At 38.5% G+C, this 26,797-nt stretch overlaps 1 protein-coding gene across 1 annotated transcript in view; it reads left to right on the top strand.

Moving 5' to 3' along the window:
• The first annotated feature begins 1,062 nt into the window (after positions 1-1,062).
• CDKAL1 (CDK5 regulatory subunit associated protein 1 like 1) overlaps positions 1,063-26,797 on the top strand; it is a 640,361-nt gene continuing 614,626 nt past the window's right edge. Inside the window, exons 1-4 of the mRNA XM_065885642.1 lie at positions 1,063-1,145; positions 1,978-2,021; positions 13,859-14,033; positions 15,521-15,633. Of these exons, the coding sequence (XP_065741714.1) occupies positions 1,093-1,145; positions 1,978-2,021; positions 13,859-14,033; positions 15,521-15,633 (385 nt within the window). The 5' untranslated portion in view covers positions 1,063-1,092. The remainder of the gene's footprint in view (positions 1,146-1,977; positions 2,022-13,858; positions 14,034-15,520; positions 15,634-26,797) is intronic.

Below are 26,797 nucleotides of genomic sequence, written 5' to 3'. Positions count from 1 at the left end.
ATGAAATTTGTTTGAACTTAACCAGATCTTGGGGAGAAGGGGTACAATCATTCATTGATTCAACATGTTTATTGAGAGGCTATTAAGTGCAAGGTTATGAGCTAGGCAGTGGGATGACCACCAAGAAGAAGGTGACCCAGGGCCTACTTTTGGTCTAGTGAAAGAGATGGGGCAACATAAGCACACAATTCTAATTCAGCTGCGTGAAGACTGCTGTGGACCTTAGGTCACAGTTCAGATTTTTTTTTTTGGATGAGCAAAGCGTGCCATTTTAGCTAGAGGGAAATGCACTAGGAAAGTCATTTACAAAATAAGTCAATTGCCCCAAATCACTGTGAAACCCAGAGTCACGCATAATTTCGACTTCCTTTCATGGTTATTGTCTTCACTTTCTAAAGTGGAAATGCTTTTCTGGTAAACAAGGTCAGTGTCTGGGGTAAAGAATAATAAGGTGAGATAACTCATGTAAGGTAACCAGGTCAGAATCTGTATATACTCCATGAAAGTTGTCTTTCTCTGCTAAACTGCTGCTCCTAGACTGTCTTCTAAGCATTAAAACCAACCAACCAACAAACAAAAAACAACAAAAAACCTTGCTTGGTGTTAAATGATCTATATTAAGTTTAATCCAACTGTTATCTTTTTACCCTTCTCCATTTTCTTTAATATGACCTCTTTTCACAAAAGGTCGAGGAAGCTGGTAAAATGTAATGAAAACAGCAGATTCTCTGGGAGTCCGGCAGAGTTGGGTTTAGCACACAGGACAGTCACTACTACCAGAATCACTCTGGGCACGTAATTAAACTCCCAGTTTCCTCTTTCGTAAAATAAGTATAATAGTAAATGAGGAGATAATGTTTATGGAAAGCTCTGAACACAATATTCGACACGTAGTAAGAGCTCAGGAGAAGTTAGCTATTAAACGATTCTAAGAACTCAAGGTCTTGAAGGTATTATTTTCGTTCTGGCAACCAAAAGAATCGTTAAATGAAATCATTACTAAACCAAGTTGAACCTGAACGCGCACTTCCAGTAATTTGATCTCTCTGGGCCACCGTCTGCGAGCATGCGTAAAAGAGCGTGGCGGGACGTATGTGTCATGGCGAGCTCCATCTAAAGTCGCTGCAGTTTCCGGAGAGTGGCGTGTAGGTTCTCTTACTTTTGGCTGGCTTGTTATTTCGTGACTGCTGGGTAAGGGTGGCGGGTGGATCAGTGTGGGGCAGAGTTTGGCCAGAGTTCCTTTTACGGCGGAGCCTTGTTTCCCCAGTTTTAGTCTTTCCCGGGAGGTTTGCTGGTTTGTTTCGCAGTTAAAAGGGAACTTAACCGGCTGAGCTGGGGTAATTGGGAGGCAGGTAGCGCTGCCAGAAGTGAGGACGGGTCTTTGGCCTTATGTGCTGCAGGGCTGTAAGGAGTATTTAAGGGAACTCGTTTCGTATTGTCAAATCTAACTTCATTCGTTTTACCACTTTCTGCGTTAGTGAGTTTGTGGGACGGGACAAGGCTTTCACAGTTACCTAGCTTTCACAGAGCTGTATCTCAGACATTTAAACTGAAGTTGGTCTGAAGATCAGGTGTCTTGATTTTTCACTTTTCTTTCTTGTTTACTGATAAAACCTTTCTGAATCTCGGGACGATACGTGTCTTTGGTGTGTCAGGTGATGTGGATACTTACTTAATTGCCATATTTCTGTTTTGTAGTTCTCGGTATTACTTGAATCACGCAGACGTGTTGTAGTGCTGGATAGTATTTATTAACTACGGCCAGACGCTGGATCTTAGTCATAGCAAGTGTGGCAGATGTTAACACACCTGGCCTAATCAGAAAGAAATTGGGAGTAATATGGAACATCATTAACCCTGATGTATGAAGTAGCCTTTATGGAGTTTAATCCCTTTTAGGTAGTTTTAAAGAGCCCTTACCGTGGTTTTGTGAAGTTGTTGCGAGCTTGCTTTTTCTAATCAGTTTTCATTTTCCAGACTCATCTTTCAAGAAGATTTGAGACTAATTGCGAATAATCAAGGTACTCATTTATTTTAAGCCTTTTATGTTGGAGTGACGTGTTACATATTATAACGTGCAGAAAGGTAACCTAATTTTAATTTCTTAGTGATTTTGCCACCATCATTATCTGGAAACGCCAAGATCTCCCTATCACTAAATCCAAGAAACGTTTTCATTCATTTTACTTAACTTTGCATTACCTGCATTAAGCAGCGCTCACTGTGTCCACCTCTTTCACATGCTCGCTTCCTTTTTCTTTTGTGACCCACTGATTTTCTTCTTCTCTAGTGGCTTCTTCTTGATCTCCATTATAGGCTGGTTCTCTTCTGTATGGCAGGTAAACATGGAGTTCCTTAAGGCTTGGTCCTGTCCTCTTTCCAATTAGAAGAAATTCTGTTCTCTTTCTCTGGGTGAGCTAATGCACAACCTCATCAACATTGTTGTTCTCTGTCTTTTTTATTCTAGCCATCCTAGTGTGTGTGAAGTGGTGTCTCATTGTGATTTTGATTTGTATTTTCTTGATAGCTAATGATGTTGACATCTCATCATGTTATTGGTCATTTGTATATCTTCTTTGGAGAAATGTCTGTTCAAATCCTTTTTTCATTGGGTTATTTTTCTGTTGTTGAGTTGTAAGTGTTCTATATGTATTCTGATACCAGATCTTTATCAGACATTTGATTTGCAAATATTTTCTCCAATTGTATGAGGTCTCTTTTCACTTTCTTGATGGTGTCCTTTGAAGCATGAAAGTCTTAAATATGAAAGTCTGACATGTAAGTCCAGTCTGTTTTTTCTTTTGTTGCTTATTCTTTTGGTGTCATAACTAAGAAACCAGTGCTTAATCTAATGTTATGAACATTTACACCTATCTTATCTTCTAAGATTTTTATAGCATTAGTTCTTAAATTTAGGTCTGCAATCAATTTGAGTTAATTTTTGTATGTGATGTGAAGTAGGAATCCAACTTCATTCTTTGCATGTGGCTATCCAGTTGTCCCAGCACCATTTGTTGAAAACACTACTCTTCTCCCCATTGAATTTTCTTGGCACCCTTGTTGAAAATCAGCTGACCAGGTAATACATTTTTGACAAGCATTCTGGATGATTTTTATGAAAGAATAACTCTAGGACAGTGATTCTCAAACTGTAGTGCACATCACAGTCACCTGGAGGGCGTGTTAAAGATTGCTGAGCTTTACTCAGAGTATCTGGTTCAGTAGATTTTGGGTGGGACCCCAGACTTCTCCTTTCTAACAAGTTCCCCAGTGACCCTAATTGTGCTGGTGTGGGAACCGCACTGTGAAAACTACTGGTGTAGGACTTTGGTTCACAACTGTGGCGACACATATGAGAATTACTGGAAAGTTTTAAAAAATACTGATGTCCAGGCTCCGTTCTAGCGATTGATTCAACTAGTGCAGGGCTCAGTTGTCGGTAATTTTCCATAGCTCCTCAGGTGACCATAATGAACACTCAAGACTGAGAACCTTTGCTGTAGGAGAACAGTGGTTCTCAATCAGAGGTGTATAGTGGAATCACCTGGGCAGGTTTTACCTTCCCATCCTTAAATTCCACTCTGGAGAATGGGGCCTGGGTATTTGCTGTTCTAAAGGTCTCCTAATAAATCACCTCTGTAAATAACCAGTACTCTATATTATTCTCTCTTCATCATTTTCAATATCTCCTTTTTTCACTTACTGTTTTTATTTCCTTTATTAAACTTGATTTCCTCTACCTTTGAGAAAAAACTTTATACGATCCTGTTGTTCCATTTAACTACTATCTTGTTTTCCTTTTATTCTCAAACTTTCATTATTATTCACTTATTTAATAATTTCTGAAGGCTAACAATTCCATTTACCAGTTTGTTGGCAGTAAGAGCTTAAGCTGATTAATAGTGATGAGTGAGTTTGTTCAGGTGCATATTATATGCAGCCAGGTTTAGGAACCTCTACATTATGTGTTTGTCTCTCTTGTCTCCCTAGAGTGAATTTCTGGAAATGGAATTGCTGGGCAAAAGGATATATATTTTAAAGTTTGATATGTATTGCCAGATTGCCCTTCAGAAAGGGTATGTCAGTTTTACCATGCTTTCTGCTAACAGGTGGGTGTTTGTCAGTCTTTGTTATCAGTGGGGTAGATGGAAAATAACTCCTTGTTTAAACACATGCCCTTAGTGTGTTTGAGCATTCTTTCCTATGCTGAACGGCTATTTACATTTCTTAAGTGTGTTGCCGGTTTTGCCTTTGCCCATTTTTTTCTGGAATGTTTTTCTTTCTTAGGGTTGCCTTAGACTCTTGTATTATTTGTGCTTTGCCAATGAGGCAGAGCCATGTGGGGAGAGCTTGGTGTTGAGACAGGGCCTAGGTTCTAATTTTAGCTCTATCAGTGGACAAATCTTTTAGCTCCTCTGGACTTCAGTTCTGTAAAATAAGAGGCTTAGCAGTGTTCCTTGCTTCCCTAACTCTGATATTGTATGTCTACTGCAGTGGACGGACCCCTCTCATCTCTCTTCTTCCATACTGTTTCCCTTCAGTGGATCCATAAGCAATTGTGTATGGGATGTAAATATTGTGTAATTAAAAAAAATTAAAATATGTCATTCAATTTATAATCCTTCAGTAGTTCTTTAGTAACATTGAAAGGCACTACCTGGTCTTAGCCTTTCTCACTTAACTTTGTTATTTCATAGAATCATAGTTTATAGAAGAAGCCGTAGGGGTTAGGTATTTATTTCACCTTCCCACCTACTGTAAGAATTTCCTCCTGTGTTATAGAAAGGCTAGCTAAATTCAGCTTAAGCAAGTGTTTATGTATCCATTCATTCAACAGATATTCTGCGCCTGCTGTGTGCTAGGCATTGTTACAGGTGTTGTAGATACAGTGGTGAAAAAGAGATGACACCCTTGTTCTTATGGTGCTTACACTGTAGTGAGAAAGACAGATGCACTTATATACCTACCTGGAGTCAGGTAGGTAAGTGTTATGAAGAAAAATGAAGCGTAAAGTGGGTTAGAGGCCGGTGAGAATGTGTGGGATGCCTAGTCAGTGTGTGCTTATTTTAGATAGGGTGATTAGGAAAAGGCCTCTCCAAGGTGTCATTTGAGTAGAGAAGTAGGCAGCAAGGCATACGAATATCTGGGGATGATATTCAAGGCAGAGGAACAGCAAGTGTGAAGGCCCTGAGTCAGAAGCTAGTTTGGCCTGCTCAGAGGATGTCTGAAAAATTATTACAGTTGGGGTAGAGTGGGAGGTAGCAGAGGGGGCATATTTTGTTAGACTGGGTAGTGTACAGTAAAAAGTATTTATTGAGAAGCTGCAGTGTGCTAGACAGTTCTAGGCACCACCTGGGATAAAGCAGTGAACAAAGCACCCAAAAGCCTTTACCTCCCCCTTCCCCCACCCCCATCCCCATCCCCCTGAGAGTATATATCCTAGTAGAAAGAGATAGTAACAAAATAATGAAGATATTTTCATGGAGGAAGAAGTTTTCCTCTACCTTTCTAGGTTCTTCTGGCTGGTCTAAGAATTAAACTGACAGATTAACAGGAGGCTAATCAAATGAAAGTTTAATAACATATACATGGGAGACCCAGGCAAACAGTAACTCTCCCAAGTGGTTGAAACCGTTGCCTTAAACCCTTCTGTCTTCAGCTAAAGACAAAAGGGTCTTGTGGGTAGTGGTTTGGGACCTCAGAGGGGAGGAAGGCAGTTGCCATGCCATGGAAAAGCAAATGTTTGGTAACAGAGGAATTTTAACAAACAGACTTTGCTAGGTTCCTCCCTGTCTGCGCACATGTAGTTCATACTCTAGTTAATCTGTGGTGATTACTCCCTTCCTGGAACAGGTGCTCTGTTTACATTCTTTTAGGCATTTATGGGGAAGGTCAGAGTTTCTTCCTGAATCTTTTGGTCCTTGATTGTTTTCAGCTCAAAATAATCTGCATGGCAGGCAGACATTTTGGGGTGGCAAGTTTGCTCCCCTGTAATATCTAAGCAGGTGGTGAACTGCTGTGTTAAGGAAACAAGGCGGGGAAGGCGGATAGGAGGCGTGTGTACGTGGTGAGGTGGGAGTTGCTCAGGAAGGCCTCACTGGTGACATTTGAACAAAGTCCCAAAGGACTTGAAGGCATTCCAGGCAAGACGAAGACCTTGAGATGAGTGTGTGCCTGGTGAGTGTGAACTAGCCAGGGTGCCCGTGTGGCCGAGTGGAGTGAGAGGGGAGAGCGGTAGGAAGTGGGGTCCCAGAGGTAACAGGAAGCTGATTATGTCCTAGTAGAACTCTGTAGCAGTTTTTACTCTGGGGCTTTTTACTCTGAGGTGGAATACCAAGGGAAGGTTTTGATCAGAAGCCTGAGAAGAATTTAGGTTTTAAAGGGATCCCTGGCTTACGTGCTGCAAGTGTCTTTTGGGAATTAAGGGTAGAAGCAGGGTGACTATTACAGTAATCCAGGCAAGAGTTACTGTTGGTTTGGACCAAGAATGTAACAGTGGGTACGGTCAGAAGTAGATTCTGAATATATTTGGAAGGTCAAGCCAGCAGGCTTTTGTTGGTGGGTTGGATTTAGGGTGAAGGAAAGAGACGAGTCAGGGATGGATCCAGGATTTTTGGCCTGAGTGGGTGGAAGGTTGGGATTGCCTTCAAGCGAGATGGGGAAAGTTCTGGGAGGATCTGGTGTGATGTTGTTGGTTGCAGGTGGGGTAAGGTGGGGAGAGGATCAAGAGTTTTGTTTTTGACCTTTTAATTCTGAAATAACTATTAGACATTCAAGCAGGCGTGTTGAATAGGCAGTTGGACATCTGAGCCTGAAGTTCAGGGGAGGACTGGGGCTGGTCACATAAGCATACAGTTGGTATTGCAAGGCCTTGGGACTGGATGAGATCACCTAGGGTGTGTCTGTAACTAGAGAAGAGAAGTCCTGTAACGGAGCCCTGGGGGCATTCCGACATTGAGAAGTTGGAGAGTTGAGGAGGAACCAGCAAAGGAGACTTGGGGAGTGGTTGACGTGGTAGGAGGAGAACTCAGAATGTGGGATTCCAGGAGCCAGTGAAGAAGATCGCTTTAGGAGGGAAAGCATGGACCGTAGTGTCAGATGCTGCAGACCGGGTCAGGCGAGATGGCTGAGAATTGACCACCGTGTACACTGTTGTGAGTCACTGAAATCAGGACAGCAGTTTTGGTGGAGTGGTTGGGGTGAAAGCCCGGTTTAGTAGAGAATGGGAGGGGGAAATTGGAGACAGTTCTTGCAAGGACTTTTCTTTTCTTTCTTTTCTTTTTTTTTTTGCGGTACGTGGGCCTCTCATTGTTGTGGCCTCTCCCATTGAGGAACACAGGCTCCAGACGCGCAGGCTCAGCGGCCATAGCCCACGGGCCCGGCCGCTCCGCGGCATGTGGGATCCTCCCAGACCGGGCACGAACACGTGTCCCCTGCACCAGCAGGCGGCCTCTCAACCACTGCACCACCAGGGAAGCCCAGGAGTTTTCTTTTAAAGGAGAGAAATGTGGTGGAGTTAGTAGGTAGAGGAAGTGGGGTCCAGGATAAGGTTTTTGTTTTTCAAATGGGAGAAATAACAGTATGTTTATACCCAGATAGTAATGATTCAGTAAAGAGACAATTAGTGATGATGCAAGAAGAGGAAGCATGGCTGGAATTCTGTGCTGGAGCAGGTCAGAGTAGAGGGATTGCTCTAAGGGGGGTGGGCAGTTCATTCACTGTAACAGATTGATATGTGGGCAAAGACCCATTTCCCGGTAAGAGAATGAAGTCATCCATGTGTACAGGATGTGGGAGGGGGTCTGAGGGTTGGCTTCATTCATCATTCAGGCCTTCTGTTTTCAGTACCGTCTGCAGCCTCATGAACAGGAGATCTGTGAGAAATTATTTTTCAGAAAACTCCTAAGATCAGCGAGTTTAAGTTTCTTCACCGCAGCGCTTCCCAGTCTTTGCTCTACTAATGCATACTGGGAGCCTGTAAGACGCAGACTGTCCCAAATTTATTTGACCACAGAACTGTGTCTTCACTGATAGTCAATAAATAGAACGAATTTGGGAAAGACTAACCTAGTTCATTTTACCTTACCTGTAGTTTGCTGAGTCGGCCAGGGCTCTCGTTCGCAAGAACAGAAGCCCGAACTCAAGTGAATTTGAGCCACAGAGGGAATTTATTAGCTCACTTGACTGGGCAGGGCAGGGCTGCATCCGGCTGCAGGCATTGGTTGGACCCAGTTGCTCAAATAATGTCAGTATTGCTCGTTGTCTCTCCAGCTCTTAGAAGGCTTTCCTGCCTTGGGTAGGTTTCTGCTTTGTGGCAGGCAAGATGGCCCCCAGTATCCTCAAGTTGACAGCCTCCTAACGTAGTCACTTCAGTGAAAGAGAAGCCAGCTCTCCTGTTAGCCCTGGCATAGAAGTTCTCGTGATGATTCTCATTGGCTCGGCTTGTCACGTCCAAACCTGCACCAATCGTTGTGGCCCAGAGGATGAATTATTCTGGCAATGGGTCTCATGTGCCATGGCTGCATCTGGGGAAGGAGGAGGCCTGTGACTGACAGTCCTACTCTGACCACGTGGTACGGGTGTTCACTATCATTTGAACAGTTCTTGACTGATTGCCATCTGGGCTATTTCTGATCTTGTGTTCTTCTAAGCAATGTAAAGCTAGCTGAGATTTGAACACAGATTTGTCTGATTTACAGGGCCTAGTTTGTCATACTTGTAAAGAGTGCATTACAGCCAAGGGCACAAAATGAGCCTGGCTGGAAATGCTCTGTTAATGGAAAGATGGGTATCTGACAAATGAAGAGAAGGAAAATTCATCAGAAAGACTCGAGACCAGAGGAGAGTGTAGGACCCGTAACACTGGTTTAGGCGACCCGGATGAAAAGCGGTCGTTCCGGGTAATTAAGTAGGCCGTAGAGTCTCGCACAGCACGTGGGCTCAGGCTCATCTACTGTGGAGTCTTTGAGCTGCTCTGGGTAAGTTAGCTTCTCTGTGTTTTAGATCACTCTTCATTTTTTTTTTTTTATTTGGCTGTGCCACGCGGCTTATGGGATTTTAGTTCCCTGACCAGGGATGGAACCCAGGCCCTCGGCAGTGAGAGTGCGGAGTCCTAACCACTGGACAGCCAGGGAATTCCCTGGATTACTCTTTAAAGTGAGCATAACACCGCCACCTACCTCCTGGAGTTGTTGTGAATGGTTAATGAGATGATGCTGTGAAGCCCTTGCTTCCTGTCTGGACACAGTATTGGTGGAGGTCTGCCGGTAAGTGTCCTCAAGTGTCGGCAGACCTCGTTTTCCTGTGCTTCGCAGATGTTGCCTTTTTTTGTTTTTACACATTGAAGCTTTGTGGCAACCTGGCATCCAGCATGTCTGTCGGTGCCATTTTTCCAACAGCATTTACTCTGTGTCTCTGTGCCACATTTTGGTAATTCTCGCAGTATTTCAAACTCTTTCGTTATTGTTGTATTTGTTATGGTGATCTGTAATCATTTATCTTTGTTACTCTTGTAATTGTTTTGGGGCGCCTTGAACTACGCCTGTATGAGATAGCGAACTTTATTGGTAAATGTGTGCTCCTACTTAAACCAACTGGCCCTTCCCCCATCTCTCCCCCTTTCCTCGTGCCTCCTTATTCCCTGAGACTCACCAATACTGAAATTAGGCCAGTCAATAACCTGACAGTGGCCTCTAGGTGTCCAAGTGAAAGGAAGAATTGCGTGTCTCTCAGTTTAAATAAACTAGAAGTGATTAAGCTTGATGAGGAAGCCGAGATAGCCTGAAAGCTAGGCTTCTTGTGCCAGTTAGCCAAATTGTGAATGTAAAGGACGAGTTCTTGAGGGATATTAAAACAGATCCTCCAGTGAACACATGGATGATAAAAAAGCAAAACAGGCTTATTGCTGATATGGAGAAAGTTTGAGTGGTGTGGATAGAAGATCAAACCAGCTGCAACGTTCCCTTAAGCCAAAGCCTAATCCTGAGCAAGGCCCTGACTCTGTTCAATTCGGTGCAGGCTGATGGAGGTGAGGAAGCTACAGAAGAAACGTTTGAAGCTAGCAGAGGTTGGTTCATGAGATTTAAGGAAAGAAGCCGTCTCCATACGTAAAAGTGCAAGGTGAAGAAGCAAGTGCTGATGGAGAAGCTGCAGCAAGTTACCCAGAAGGTCCAGAAGATCTAGCTGAGATAATTACAGTGGCTCAGTGCCTGGTTTCAAAACTTCAAAGCACAGACTGACTCTCTTGTCGGGGCTAATACAGCTGATAATGATAAGTTGAAGCCAGTGCTCATTTACCGTTCCGGAAATCCTAGGGCCCTTAAGACTTCTACTAAATCTTCCCTGCCTGTGCTCTGTAAATGGAACAACAAAGCCTGGATGACAGCACATCTGTTTATGACATGGTTTACTGAATACTTTAAGCCCACTGTTGAGACCTACTGTCTAGAAAAAACATTCCTTTGAAAATATTAACTGCTCATTGACAGTACACCTGGTCACCCAAGAGCTCTGATGGAGATATACAAGGAGATTAATGTTTTTCATGCTGCTAACACAGCATCCATTCCGCAGCCCATGGGTCAAGTAGTAATTTTGACTTTCAAGTGTTACTATTGAAGAAATGTATTTCATAAGGCTAAGCTGCTAGATAGTGATTCCTCTGATGGATCTGGGCCAAGTAAATTGAAAACCTTTTGGAAAGGATTCACCATTCAAGGTGCCCTTGAGGACATTTGTGATTCATAGGAGGAGGTCAAAATTTCAACATTAACAGGAGTTTGGAACAAGTCGATTCCAACTTTCATGGATGACTTTGAGGGGTTCAAGGTTTCGTGGAGGAGATAACTGCGGATGTGGTGGAATTAGCAAGAGAACTAGAATTAGAAGTGGAGTCTGAAAATGTGACTGAATTGCTGCGATCTCATGGTAAAACGTGGATGGATGAGGAGTTGCTTCTTATGGATGAGCAAGGAAAGTGATCTCTTGAGATGGAATCTGCTCCTGGTGAAGATGCTGTGAAGATTGTTGAAATGACAACAAAGGATTTAGAATATTATGTAAACTTAGTTAATAAAGCAGAGGCAAGGTTTGAGAGAATCGACTTTAATTTCGAAAGAAGCTCTACTGTGGGTAAAATGCTGTCAAACAGCATTGCATGCTTATAGAGAAACTGTTCATGAAAGGAAGAGTCAATTGATGAGGCAGACGTCACTGTTCTCTTATTTTAAGAAATTCCCACAGCCACCCCCCTTCAGCAGCCACCACCCTGACCAGTCAGTAGCCATCAACATGGAGGCAAGACCCTCCACCAGCAAAAAGATTATAATTCTCTGAAGGCTCAGATGGTGGTTAACTTTTTTTTAGCAACAAAGTATTTTAAAATTAAGGCATATACATAGTTTTTTTTAGATATAATGCTATTTCACACTTAATAGACTATAGTGTAAGCATAACTTTTATGTGCACTGGAAAATCAGAAAATTCATGTGACTCCCTTTATTATGACATTCGCCTTATTGTGGTGGTCTGGAGCTGAACCTGCAGTTATCTTTGAGTTCTGCCTGCACGTTTCATTTTTCAGGTAGCTTTTTTTCTTAAGTATTTTATTTTAACATAATTGTAGATTTACTTAGTTATAAAAGTTATGTGGAGATGCTGTACACTTTACCCAGGTCTCCCCCAAAGGTAGCATCTTGCAAAACTGTAATATGTACCGTATCACAACCTGGATATCGGCATGATGCGGTCAGGATGCAGAACATTTCTGTCACCACAAGGCTCGCGCACGCTGACCTCTCAAGTATGTTATATAAATGTAATCATACAGTAGGTAACCTTTTGCGCTTGGCTCTATTCACTGAACAGAATTCTCGGGCGATTCATCCAGGTTGTTACCTGTGTCAATAGTTCATTCCTTTCTGTTGCTGAGTAGTATTCCGTGGTATTGGATGTACCTCAGTTTACTTAACCATTCAACCGTTGAAGGGCATCTGGGTTGTTTTCAGGTTTCAGCTCTTAGAAAGCTGCTGTAAATATTTATTTTAGGTTTTTATGTGACTGTCTTAATATTTCTCCTGGATAAACACTTAGAAGTACAGTTGCTGGGTTGCATTGTAGTTTCATGATTAGTTTAAGAAAATGCCAAACTGTTTTCCGGAGCAGCTGTACCATTTTATATTCCCACCAGGGCTGTACGAGTGATCCAGTTTCTCCACATCCTTGCCAGCATTTAGTGTGATAGCTATGCAGTGCTGTCTCATTGTGGTTTTAGTGTATGTTTCTCTGATGGCTGGTCATGTTGAGTCTCTTTTCAGGGGCTTATTTTTCCCTCTGGATATCCTCTTAGGTGAAATATCTCTTTGTCTTTTGTCTATTTTCTAACTGAATTTTTTTCTTTTCTTTCTTTTTCCTTTTTTTTACTATTCTGTTTTGAGTTCTAGATACTAGTCCTTTGTCAGATATGTAGTTTGCAAATATGTTTTTCTCAGTCTACAGCTTGACGTCTCATCTCTCAAAAGGGTCTTTTGCAGAGTAAAAGTCTTTAATTTTGGTGATGTCTGGGCTTGTTGATTTTTCTTTTTATGGATGGTGCTTTTGGTGTCAAGTCTAAAAACAACTCACTTAGTTCTAGATCCAGAAGACTTTCTCTTATGATTTTTTTCTATAAGTTTATAGTTTTGTTTTACATTTTAGTCCAGGATCTATTTGAATTAAGTTTTGTATAAGGTGTGAGACTTAGGTGGTTGTTCATTTATTTGTCTATAAATGTCCAGTTGCTTGAGCAGAAATTATTGAAAAGGCTATCTTTCCTCCACTGAATTGTGTTTTGCAGTTTTGTGTTTTTGTGGTGTTTGTGTGGAGTGGAATGATTATTGTCTAAAAGTTTTCTGTCTTGTTAGGCTGCCACTTTTCTGGTTCTTTGGCAACAGAACAGGCTTTTGTTTTGTTTAGGGCTTTTATTGTCTGCACCTGTTGGCATTTCTGGGTTGCTGGCTTCTTCAGCTCCAAGTCTGGGATATAGGAGGCAAAGCAAAACCCAAGGAGCTCACCATGGTGGTGTAACTTGGATTGCAAGGTCCCTAGCTGGTCTGCCTTCTCTCCATCTTTCAAAGTGTTCTTATGTTTACTTTACATATATCTCTGGAGTTCTAGTTGTACTTAGTGGGAGGGATAGGGAAAATATGTTTATTTCATCTTCCTGGAAGCAGTGTCCACATTTTCTTTTCTTAATTATAAAAAATTTGAACATTCAGGAAAGTAGAATTGGATAATAAACACCAACATGTCTATTTCCTAGATTTAAGAGTTGTAAATGTTTCCCCATGTCTTAATATATTTTTTATTGTTTTAAAATAAATTATAGACGTAATATTTACCTCCACATATTCAGTATGCATCTCTAAAAAATAAGATTTTAAACATAAAGACAATACTTTAATGATTTTTAGCAATATCCAAATACTATCTAATACCCAGTTCGTATTCTGATTTACCTAATTGTTCCCAAAATGTCTTACAGTTGTTTGGACAAAGTAAGACCTGATCAAGAGCATGAAGTGTGTTCATATTATCTTCTAAGTATCCTTTAATCTTGAACAGTTTCTTTCCTGCTTTTTTCTCCATGACACTGATTTGTTGAAGAAATAGTTCCAGTTGAACCCTGGAATGTCCCACTATCAATAAGATTTATCTGGTGTTTCTTTTACTGTATCTCCAGTATTTTCTGTAAACTTGAAGTTAAAATCTAAAGGCTTTATTAGATTCAAGTTTGGCGAGAATATTTCACGGGTGATGTTATGTTGAACAGATTTTCTGAGGGACTCATGCTTGAATCGTTTATAACTTTTTTATGTGATAGAGAAGATGCCTTCTGCATCCTGTGATACACTCCTGGATGACATAGAAGATATTGTGTCACAAGAAGATTCAAAGCCCCAAGATAGGCATTTTGTGAGAAAGCACGTTGTTCCAAAGGTGCGAAGGCGAAATACTCAAAAATATTTGCAAGATGAAAACAGTCCACCAAGTGATAGGTAAGCTTTTCTTTTCTTTTGAAATTATATTCAGTATCATACCAGGGGAGAGGCTGGCACTACTGTATATGATATACGTAATGTCTCTTTTAAAAAAACCTTTGAGGGACTTCCCTGGTGGCCCAGTGGTTGAGAGTCTGCCTGCCGATGCAGGGGACGCGGGTTCGTGCCCCGGTCTGGGAGGATCCCACATGCCGCAGAGCAGCTGGCCCGTGAGCCATGGCCGCTGAGCCTGCGTGTCCGGAGCCTGTGCTCCGCAATGGGAGAGGCCACAGCAGTGAGAGGCCCGCGTACCACAAAAAAACAAAACAAAACAAAACAAAAACAACTTTGAAATTTTGAAAGGAATTGTGTAATGTTTTTTTGTTTTGTTTTGTTTTTTTGAATGGTTTTAAATTTAGCAAAGTCATTGACTAAAGAAGAAAAAGATGTCAAATTGCAAGTTTCTTAAAGGCAGGGCCTAGGGCAGTATTTGGCACAAAGATAGCTCCCCCCCTGCACCCTCCCCTGGCTGGATGTCTTTGCTGTTACAGTAGTTGGTGTGTAATTGTTACTCCCACATTAAAAATTTTATTGGAATTTGTGATTCTTATGAGATAGTGGTGGTTTGGGCATTTGGGTTTTCTTAGCAAATTTACAGATACTTGTGGATCATCTAAAGGCATTGGGCACAAATTATTGTGCTGTTTACACTGTTATATTAGGTCTCTAGTGAAATTCTAATACAACATAGCCAGAAAGGAATATGCAGTTATATAGTTTTAATATGCTTATATTTGTTTACCTAGTAAATTGTTGAGAGTTTTAATACACTTGATTATTTTGTTTGGAACAGATTCATAAGATGTATGAATTTAAAATTTGCTTATATTTTAATGAATGAAGTTTATTAAGTTTGTCCTAAACATGTCCTTAAGGTAATGTCTATTTAATTATTAATTATTAGGGCAATCCAAGTTGAAAGTCCTTTTATTTCCTTTGTAAAAATATTACATTTTTCAGAACTGTATTTTTATACATGGAATGCTTTGAATAGTGCTGTAGGGTGACAGATTTTCATTTTGATTCAGTTATTTATATCTGTAAGTTATAAAATAAAGATTGTAACTAGTATATAGTAGTCTTTAGATGTATTTAACTTTATTTGCCATTGCTGCTAGAACCATTTTCTGTGCTATTGTTATTTGTTTGTACCTTTCCAGGAGTTGAACTTAGTGGTAATATTTAGTAGTATTGAATTTAAAATACAACTCAGAGAAAAGATATTTTTTGTAGAGTCTTAACTTAGAATCCTGTGCTGTTATTTTATCTTGTATTTAGATTTTTGGTGTAACAGCAGATTATGTATTAAGTTGGTGCATTTAATCAATAGCCTGTGAATGGATTGCAGTGAGTGAGTATTTTTGCATAATGGGCCCAGAAATTACCTAGTGCTTTTTATTTAAAAAATCCCTTAATGAGACTTTTTTTTTTTAATTCATTAACAGCACTATTCCAGGCATACAGAAAATTTGGATACGGACTTGGGGTTGTTCTCATAATAATTCAGATGGAGAATATATGGCTGGACAACTAGCTGCTTATGGATATAAAATTACAGGTAATGAGATCTGTAATGTATTTTATTGATTAAATTTTTCAGAGATAAGTTTTTTAGAGGTATCTTTTCTAACTTCAGCAACTAAAGGACATTTTAGCATAATTTGATGATTTTAAGGGAAAACAAAATGATACCTAATATATGTTGTCTAGATAACTACAGTTGACCCTTGAACAACACAGCTTTGAGCTGTGTGGGTCCACTTATCCGGGGACCTTTTTCAATACATACACTGTTATGTTTACAGTCCATGGTTGGTTGAATCCTAGGATGTGGAACCCTCGGATATGGAGGGCTGGCTATGGCACTTGAGGATATGTGGATTTTGGTCTCTGCCGCAGGTCCTGGAACCAATCCCCTGAACATACTTGGGGATGACTCTGTGTGTGTGTGTATAATATTAAAAAAAAAATTTTATTTTGAAATAAGTTTGGACTTATAGGAAAGTAGTAAAATTGAGAGTTTGTATATGTCCTTTATCCAGGTTCCCCTAATCTTAATATCTAACATAATTGTAGAATAATTAATAAATTGGGAAATAAGTGTTAGCAAAATACTATTATCTAAACTACAAATCTTGTTTGAATTTTGTCAGGTTTCCTATTTACATCCTTTTTATGTTCCAGGATCCAATCTAGGATCTCACCTTACGTTTATTTGTAATGTCTCCTTAGTCTCCTCCAATCTGTGACATTGCTCAGTTTTTTCTCATCTTTTATGACTTTGACACTTCTGAAAGAAAATCGATTATTTTGTAGAATGTCCCTCACCTTGGGTTTGTCTGATAGAGTAAGGTAATTATGATTACCTTAGATTAGAGTAAGGGAATTATGCATTTTTGGCAAGACGAGCACAGAAGTGATATTATATCCTTCTCAGTGCATCACATCGGGCAGGGGGCTTCATGATGTTAGTACACTACCCCTTGTCTGTCAGATTTCTCCACAGTAAAGTTACTGTTTTTCTCATTGTAGCTGATGAACATCCTGTGTTTCCTCAGCCTCTTGCCTGGTAATTTTAGTATCTGTTGGTGGATCTTCTCTGCAAGTTATTACTGTGATATTTGCCTAGTGATGATTTTCTGTTTTCTTCTTTTCTTCCACATTTATTAATCAGAGTCTTCTGTAAGGAAGGGCTGTCCTTTCCTCCCCATTTTATTTGTTGATATCAGTATGAACTCATGGACACTTATTTTATTCTATAGGTTATAGTTCAGAGCTATCATTATTTATTTATTTATTTTTATTTTATTATTATTTATTTATTTTTTGCGGTACGCGGGCCTCTCACCGTTGTGGCCTCTCCCGTTGCGGAGCACAGGCTCCGGACGCGCAGGCTCAGCAGCCATGGCTCACGGGCCCAGCTGCTCCGCGGCACGTGGGATCTTCCCGGACCGGGGCATGAACCCGTGTCCCCTGCATCGGCAGGCGGACTCTCACCCACTACGCCAGTAGGGAAGCCCTATTTATTTTGTTTCTTGTATTGTTCCAACTTTGTCCATAGGACCTTGTTTAGACTGGCTCCTGTGTCCTTCAAACATGCCCCTATTCCTTTTTGAGCACTTCCTTATTTTCTGGCACCACAAGATATTCTAGTGTTGTATTTTCCCTTCCCCAGCCTTGGAAGCAACCACTTTTCCAAGGAATCCTGACCCCTTTCATTAGGAGAATAGTGTTTAGAACCAGACCAGAGATCTGGGCACTAGTTGTGCTTATTGCTACTGTGAAGTATCAGTGCTTCGAGGTTCTCTCAGTGGACAGAGTTAGGAAATATATATGTATATGAACTGGCACATACATCTGTATCTGTTTCTGTTGTATGTACATTAAATGGGAACATAATTTGAATGCTTTGTGAGAGGCAGTGAATGGCCCAGTGCTTTATATGTGTTATCATGCTTAGTCCTTGTGATAAAAGGACATATTAGCATCCATTCACGTAGGTGAGAATGGAGAGGTTGTTTCTTACTTAAAATCACATGGGCGATAAAGTCTGTTGCTCCAAAACATTGCTCTTGACCACTAGTCTATATCACATAGCACATTGCCTTTGCATGTGTGGTTGGCCCGTCCTAGCTTCAAGATGGATGTGAGGAGAAGGGCAGATTGGAAAGTTATTCCTTTCATAGCATTGTTTCCTTCAATAAGTAAATAATTGTATGTCATTAACTCTGTTTTTGATAACTCATTCTTTTTTTAAAAAATTTATTTTTATTTATTTATTTTGGGTTGCGTTGGGGTGTCGTTGCTGCGCTCGGGCTTTCTCTAGTTGAGGTGAGCGGGGGCTGCTCTTCCTTGCGGTGCGCAGGCTTCTTATTTCGGTGGCTTCTTTTGTTGTGGAGCATGGGCTCTAGGCGCGCGGGCTTCAGTAGTTGTGGCACGCGGGCTCAGTAGTTGTGGTTCGTGGGCTCTAGAGCACCGGCTCAGTAGTTGTGGCGCACGGGCTTAGTTGCTCCATGGCATGTGGGATCTTCCTGGACCAGGGCTCAAACCCGTGTCCCATGCATTGGCAGGCAGATTCTTAACCACTGCGCCACCAGGGAAGTCCTGATAACTCATTCTTTAGACAGCAAAATCAGTCTTAAAACAGGTAAAAACACTCAATCTGCTTTTAGAATTACTTCTCTGTGTTCATTAGTAATTTTTGTATAATTTAGCCTGTACTTACCTTAATACATTCTGATGGTACAGTTTGAAAATTAAGAAAATAGCCTTTAAGATAACTTCCTAAATATTAAAAAAATTCAGAGCTTGACTTATCCTAGGTGATATTTAATATCTAACACATGTTAATTCATTTCAGCCTATTAGCAGGTTTTTAGTATTATAACAGTACCCTTCCATGTAAAATAAGTCTTGATGTGTTTATACAAGAATATTAAACTTTGTTATGCAGACCTAATTTTCATTTCTTATTTGGGAATAGTAAAAAGGGAAATTGGTTCCTTAATCACTTGAATGTGAAATTTATTTTTCTTGTTAATGTAGTTTATTTCTTTTATATGCCTGTATTACTTATATGTATTTGTATTAATTTTACATACTGTGATTTTACCCACTTCAGAAATTTAGCAGTTTTAATTCTAGTCTGGCTTGCATGCAGTAGACTATAGGACCACTTTCTTACTTGTCTAGATGCCATAGGCCCAGAAAATATAAACATTAGCTTCCTTAAAATATTTAATAAGGAAGTCTCTACAGGTCTTTCATTTAGGTAGATACATGAATGATTTCTGGATACCTATGCCAGTGGTCTCTTTCGTTATTGTGGAATAATGGGAATTTATAAAAATTATTATTGCTTAATAGTTTATAATATTTCATTAATCACATGTCAACCAAAAATATTTTCGTTTAACTCTATAATTGATAAGAATGAGATATATAATAGATTATGTATAATGTACACAGAGGTTACTGAAAACAGTATACAGAGAAATTCAGAAATCTCAGTTACCAATGGTAGATATTTTTACTATTTGGAGAAGAAAGAGAGATTAGATATATACTTGAAATTGCTATTTTTCCAACTGTGTGAATCTAGGAATATAATTACTCCATAGTAAGACCTCACAGAGACTTAGAGAAGTAAATGCTTGTTCGTTGCCTCTTTCAAATCCTTTTTATTTTGAGGAAAAGGGCGGTTTATAACTTATAAGATAATGCCTGCTTGCTTCTCATTTCAAAGAATGAAACCTGCTGAGAAAAAATGATGTCATTCTCTAAAACTCAGATACCTGTTTGCATGAGAAAATTAAATTAGTATTATGGAAAGCAGTTAAACTGTCCTGGTAGGTACAGTGGCTTTTTACAGAAGTATGATTTGAACACAAACATTTCATGTGTGTGTTCTTCAAGTGAGCAATTTTTATAGACTAACCCCCTCCCCCACAAATAATGCTGCCTTGGTTATTGTTTTTGGATTATTTCGTTTTGAATGTTGGTCAATTATTTTCATTGTCCTCATTGGTGGCAGATCTTTATATCTTGAGAATATATTTAGTGTTTGAATGGTCACAGGTCGTTTGAGGCCAAATCTGATGAACAAGTATTGTGGTATGATACTCATATGTTAGGACTCTTCGTTACTGTGACATAAAATAGGATACATGCTGATTTTTCTGATCTCTACATTCTAGTTTTCTTTTTCTTCTTTAAATAGAGCATGGAAGCATTTAGTTGTTTTTTTTTTTTTTTATCTTGTCTTTTCATCTCAACAGGAATCTCCTCTTGTGATAGGAAGCATAAAACTGTGTTTCAACCATCTGCCTACTAAGTGGCACTAGTTTTGATTTTGTACTAAATTGTGTGTCATCCATACAAATTAAGTAGTGTTAATTTTGTTCTTGTTTAAATCCTGAGCAATGTTTTCCTTATGTTTGAGAGTGAACTTGCATGGTTCATTAGATTCTTCACCTTTTACAGAGATAAAGAGAAAATCTAGTTCACTCTTGTGAATTCGAAAATACTTTGGCTCCAGGTCCTGACTTTTTTAACTTGGTATTATGTCAAAGTGAATGCCGAGTCATAGTTAATAACTTGCATGATAATCACATTATTTTGATAAAAGTTTTAAGCTCAATTTTCTCACTGGTAGATGCGGGAAAACTTCATCTTTTTTAATCGTTTTTCTCTGGGAACTTTCGATCATTTTTCATCCTGTTCCACTTTTGGCCTGACCTTTTCAGGTCACTTAAACTTCTTGTTTGCATTTCTTGTAGCATGTAAGTGGTAGTACTTCAGCTCACATTCGTTGCAGTAATTTTTGTGAATAAATGCTCTGGAGTGCTCAGTTGTATTAAGATGACCAGTCTTTTCAAAATTGCTGGCATTCCGATACTGAACAACTTACAGATAGTTTTTAGTTTTAATATTTTAGAATTTTTTTTCTAGGACTTACTAATATTTTATACGGTCAGTGTTTAATTCAACACATCCACATATTTGTCCCTGTCTTTACTCTTCATTCCATCTTGCACCTCAGACCTTTATCTGGAATCTTTCTGCCTAAAGTACCCCCTTCAAAATATTTTAGAATTTTTATGAGTGACAAATTTACAGAGACTAACGGATTTTCATAAACTTCAGTTTTGCTTAATTGCTTAATGATTCATATTGCCCTTTGAGATTTTGTAAGTTATTTTTGATAATTCATTTAGAAATAGCCTGTGTTTAAACTTTATTTTTTAAGAAAATGGGCAGATGTGTAATTACCATGAAAGCTTCACTTAAAAATCTGTTTTTTTGCATTGTTGTCCCTGATTTTGAGGAAAAAACCTTTTTTTCAGATGTTGACACTGGAACATGTAAAATAATGTTGGCTCTTTTTTTTGGCTGTTAAAATTCTAGTTGGTTTGGATTAAAGACATGATGTATTTTTAGCTCTTGGACAGTAGATGGCAGTATTACATTACATGATAACTGCATCTGTGCCATTAATATGAAAAGTGAATTTTGTGTTACAAATAGTCTTCTAATAAAATTATTAGAAGTCATTAAATTAGTTAACACTTTATTTTATTCTGATTCATTGCTCTTTAAACTTTTTAGTAGTACTTATACAAGAGTCAGACAAATTGACCTTTTCAGAGGCAGCATGACCCGGCTCAGATACCCGCCCACCACATGTATGCTGGAGACCGTGTGTGAAATGATTCGCTCATTGCTTGCTGCTTGACATCGTCGTTGCTCTGTTGCCCTGACTCTGCTTGTTGCAGAATGCGGTCATTGTCCTTCGGCCCAGAAGAGCATATGCTAAAGTGGGAGCTTTTGAATCTGAGGACAAACATTTGATACCTTTACCATTACATTGCTTTCACACTTAACTAAAAACTAACCTTCACATAAGGTGCATCTTGAGTAATCCCCAAATCTAGGAACATATATTAAGGTTAAAGAGGTTTCATATTAAAGGAGAATGGAGTAAATTACAGCACTTTAAAATTTCCCACTCATTCCCACTTTACCAGCATCAAACACATGTTTGATGGTTAATTCAGGATGATTTGAATATCCAGGCATCTGCAGAGACTTTCCTTTTGGTTATTCCTTCATTGTAGCTTGGTGCTTCTCAAATTTAACAGTTTCTAAGAATTCTTGTACTGTGTTATATACACAAATTCGTGTATGTCATATATATGGGTGATTTAAGGGCTTTTTGCTTATGCGTGTGTGTTGTGACTATACCTCTGATCACCTAATCTGATCATTAGCTGTAACTGCTTGTACAGCTGTATCTCCACTTGCACTGCCGCCATTCAGCTTACTTCCTCTGCTTGGAGACGGAGAGGGTGGTACCTCAGCTACTTCCTGTCTTAGGGTAATTTATCTTCTTTTTACATGTTCTCTCCCATGGTGTGTGAGTTCCTTCTGTCTTAATCATCTTTACCTTTGGCATCTCAGAGACACTGTTGCTTAGTGATTAAGAGCAGACTGTAGCCAGCTGTTAATATTGAGCCAGACTGTAAAGCCAGCTACTGCCGTGTATTAGCTTTATGACTTTGGGCAAATGACAGTACCTCTGTGCTTCAGTATCCTTATTTATTTAATGAAGATGACTACAGCAGTCCTTTCTAAAGATTAAATATTACTATGTACAAACGTGTTCCATGTGTGTCTGGTATTACCATCTTCATCATCAAACTCAGTACCTGTCGCACGATAGGAATTCAGGTGTTTTTTGCATGTGCCTTAGTGAACCAGTAAAAACAATATTTTGACTATAATGGATTGAAGTAGTTTTATTCTTTCTTTATAGAAGAATACAAGTTAAAGTATACTCTAAAGTTTAAATAAATGTGGTATGTGTGTGAGTCCCTTGAGTTTTTCAGTAGAATCCTATTTAGTGGCTGTCAAGTCCAGTCTTCATGGTCTTGACATGTCTCAGATAAGATCCTCGTACTATCACTTTACCTGACATGGACACTACAAATTATATTGAATCAGGAATCTAATTTAATCCATTCTTATTAAATTGGAAGCAGTAATTGCTTTCAATTTAATGGGATTGAATTCAGTATTAGAAATTTTGATGTTCCTTCAAACATGCCTGTGCATTTGCAGAGAGAGAAGTGATCTTGGAGCATTGCTTGTATTCAGATGAGTTACTTGCAGTGATTGGTAAGGGGGCATAGTACAGGGTGGCAACGAGAGTGGCACTTCCTCCTTCTTTTTTCCCTTTCTGCCCAGGGAGAAAAGCAGAGAGAATTAAAACTAAGGGCTTTCAAAGTGGGATTTTCATCCATTTGGAAATAGGGGCGGGAAATCAAGAGTCTCTAGAGAAGATCCAGAATGTCGTTTACTCTTGAGGGGGGTGCATCCAGCGCTCCCAGTGATGAAAAAAGAGCTGTGGGGTGAAAGGGAATCCTTTAAAAATGTATGCTTAGCATGTTTATATTCAGTCTTTCCCACTGAATCATTTTTAGAAATGGCTAGGTTTACCAATTTTATGTCTTATACTGTGCTTTTTTCTTGACTATGTTATGAACAAGAGGTGAGGCTAATTAGTGAACATTTCTGAGTTAATGTCTAATTATTGCGTTTGATCGTGGAGTTCTGTTTCACAGAAGATGTAATACTTCTGGCCCATCCCTCTGGCTTGCTCTTTGCTTTTACTCTTTCAGTGTTTTCAGTAACCATTTTAGCTACCATCTTATCAGCTGTTGTCTTCTTTCTTTCTTTTTAATTGAGTGGCAGTGTGCAGTAATTTAGGATGGGTTCATTACATATTAAATGATTTTGAAGTCTGCTCCGTGAAAAACTACTTGATGACTGCACTTTGAGTAAAATCCATAGTAACAAATAAATCAAAGATCATTGAGAATATTTTCTTTTTTCCATGTGAGAGCTGAGTTATTAGCTAGCTTACAAAAATAAGGGAGCTGTGAGGGTGTTCTAGAATAACTATGTTATGGTCTCATAAAAACTATTCAGGAAATCAGTGAAAGAGGTAAAAGTAGAAGACATTGAAAATGCTATACAGACACCTAAATAGGAGATCAAATTAAGGCAAAGAAGCTTTAGGGAGAATATTTGAAGCTTATCATTTCCATCTCATTTGTAGCAGCTTTTTATCTGTGTCTTAGGTAAGTTGCAAATTGCGTGCAAGCCATAAACAAGGGCTGTTTTTTTCGTGAGGAAAAAAATGAGAGAAGGCTTTGCAGTTTTCAGTGAAGGCTTTTTCTTTTAGCATAGAGGTAGGAAGAATACTGTATTAGATGAAGAGTTTTTGTGTTCGTGAAATGTAAACAACTGTGAGAGTGTAGTCAGTGTTTGTATGTTCTTCATGTAGTAATTTAAACATAAATATCTTTTCCTTGCAAGTATATACAAAAAACATTATACAAATAAAATTTTGTAAAATCTTATTGAAGAATTAATGTTGAAATTTAAAAACTAACAATTTCAAGATACTGATGATTCAACCATTCTTAACTGAGGGATATTTGAGTCAGGCATTAACATTTTCTGAGCCTCAGTTTTCTTTGAAATGAAATGGTGCTCTGCCAACCTCATGAAAGTGAAATGAAAACATATAAACATGAGGTAACGTTTTAGTTTTTGAAAATATTTATGTTTTAAAACGAGTAACTCATTTATTACACCTTAATGTTATTAAATTGTAAACTGATGTTTTTTTAATTTCTTGCTTTGCTCTCTCATCACATTTAAAGATATTTTTGTACAATTTAGAAGCTCATTTCCTAAATGTACCAAAAGGTGGCACTGTTTACGTATATATAATATTTTGCTTTTTGATGAAAAATGTGTTGCATGTTTTATCTGCAAATGTATTATTAAATTGAGGTTATATTTTTTAATGTTTAATTTTCTGTTTTGTAAATGGATTTTTAATTCATGTAAGGTTTACTAGGACCAGGTTACATTTTTTTTGGAAATGGTTTGGAAATTCAGATATTTAACAATCATCGTGTAGACATAGACTCCTGTATAATCCAATATAATTAATGGTAAAACCTTGTATTAATGTGACAGCTAATGTTTCATGGAAAACATAGTTGCTTTTGTATAGCAAAACCCATTAATTTTTTTAAGCCTCTAAAAACTATCCAGTGATTAAAACATAACAGCCATAAATAAATGATTTGTGTGGCTCTTAGGTCATACCACATAGGTTTATCCATTCTGGAATGTTACTTTATGGTAAAAGTACCTTTGAAAATTTAGAAAAATCTTTCATTGCTTGAATTTCCTACCGGCAGTAGTGAGATGAAAGGAGAATCTAGGTTCTATGAATAGCTTCTCTAGGTGAAGAATGCAAAAATTAGATAATACGAATTTGACTTGAAGTGAGGATTATTTATATAAAGGATGTGGTGCATACATTTCCCATACAGTTAGGTGAAAACCTCCCTGATGGTTTATTCATGGAGCATATTACATCCAACGTAGTTTATGACCCCAGAAGATAATACAATTAGTATATTTTTATGTGCAATAAAAGCTATCTGTAGTTGTTTTTTAATATAAACAGAATTTGTCAGTGATTTTTACTGGATGTAGAACAGCACAAAATGCTTCTGTTACTAATATAAAATGCTTGACTCTTGTTTTGGGTGTAAGATTAAAAAAATCTGAGATAATTTCAGGTGTGCTTCCACTGTTTCCTTTATTTAAAAGCAGAAAATGTTTGAAGTCAACATAACTTGTACATTTCAGTTTTTGTTATTTTTTTCTGCAGTATCTCTTTTTAAGGTACTAATCCTTAGAAATAAAGAGTTAACGTCTTCCTCCATTAAAAACTCATCCTTATAACTCTGAAGGGACTGTCTCAGTTACTAAATGTATGTAGTTTGGGGGAAGTGAAGACACAGTTGGCAGTTAGAGGGGTTCTTTTATGTTCATGAGAGTGTATGTGCTTATATTTAAATGTTCACTCTTACTGCTGCTTTTGTTGATGCTAGTAATAATAATACATATGTGGTTTGTCTGAATTGTTTAAAAATGCATAATTAAAGGAGGATTTGATTATTCAGCACCTGTTTCAGTAGCTAAAGACTATCACTTAGACATTTTCTTCCAATATTTGACAATTGTTCTGTGAGCTATGAATAGTATGAAAAATTGAAGCAAAGCATTGTGACACTACAGTACTTCAGAGCCCATACTCTTAGGATATTCTTATTGTAGAGATTAATGGAGTGTTTTAATTATATAGCAAGAAACAGATCTGTTTTTTAACCTAGGCTTTTTCTAGATCTAAAATTCTAGGGATTTGGTAAATAACAAAGATTATTTTCCTAAATGACTTTGTGTTTAGGGATTTTTGTAAGGAAATTAGAAAGTGCAAAAATGCACTCAGAATAACTTTTTTAAAAAGCATGAAACTGAGAAAGATAGCTAAGTGCCCCCAAAATGCTTTCAACAGGTCCCCACCCCCTGCTCCTCCCCAGGCTCCCCATAATGGCAAATGTGCTTCTCAGGGTAGGACCTGAAGTAGTAAAATGTGATATTATACAAGCAATATTATTTTCCTAAAATACTTAGGATTAAAAAAAATCCAATCAATCAGCGTTATATATTCGTATAAAAGAAGATCTATCATGCAGATTTTGTCTGGCTCCTTTAGACGCCTTATAATAATGTGCTAACTTATGCTGGTGATCTTACCTTATGACCCTTCTGTGTGGCCTAGATATGTTAATATGTTATAGCTTTTAAATTTTAGTCATCTGTGTTGGTTGAATATGCTTGTTAGTCCACAGTACCACCCACCAGTCTATGTCAAGGACTGGAAAAGAACAAGAAAAATTTATCTCAGAATCAGTTTCTTTAAGCATGCATTAGTAATGGAGGAAATTACAAAATAGACATAATTTATTTTTATTCTTTCTATAAAACGTATACTTGGAGGGATTTTTTTTCCTTCTGATATTTAGCCCTTTATCTGAAAGTGTAATGTCCCTTTAGCTTTGCCTTGAAATTGTTGTCCCCCATTTTTGGTTCTCATCTTCATCTAAAAGACACTGATCAACTCAAATGCTTGAAAAACGTGGGGTCATTTTTAAAGTAGCATACTTGGCATAACTGAGTAAGTATTTCTCAAACCTCTCTGAGCCTGTGATTCCTTGTCTGTAAAATGGGTTACAGGGTTGTTGTGAAAATTAATAAATGGTTGATAAATGTTAGCTATTATTAAGTATTAA

This window comes from Phocoena phocoena, chromosome 10 (genome assembly GCF_963924675.1).
Source record: "Phocoena phocoena chromosome 10, mPhoPho1.1, whole genome shotgun sequence".
Taxonomy (NCBI): domain Eukaryota; kingdom Metazoa; phylum Chordata; class Mammalia; order Artiodactyla; family Phocoenidae; genus Phocoena; species Phocoena phocoena.
Note: the sequence above shows the minus strand (reverse complement) of the source record. Positions and strands in the feature narration are given on the sequence as shown.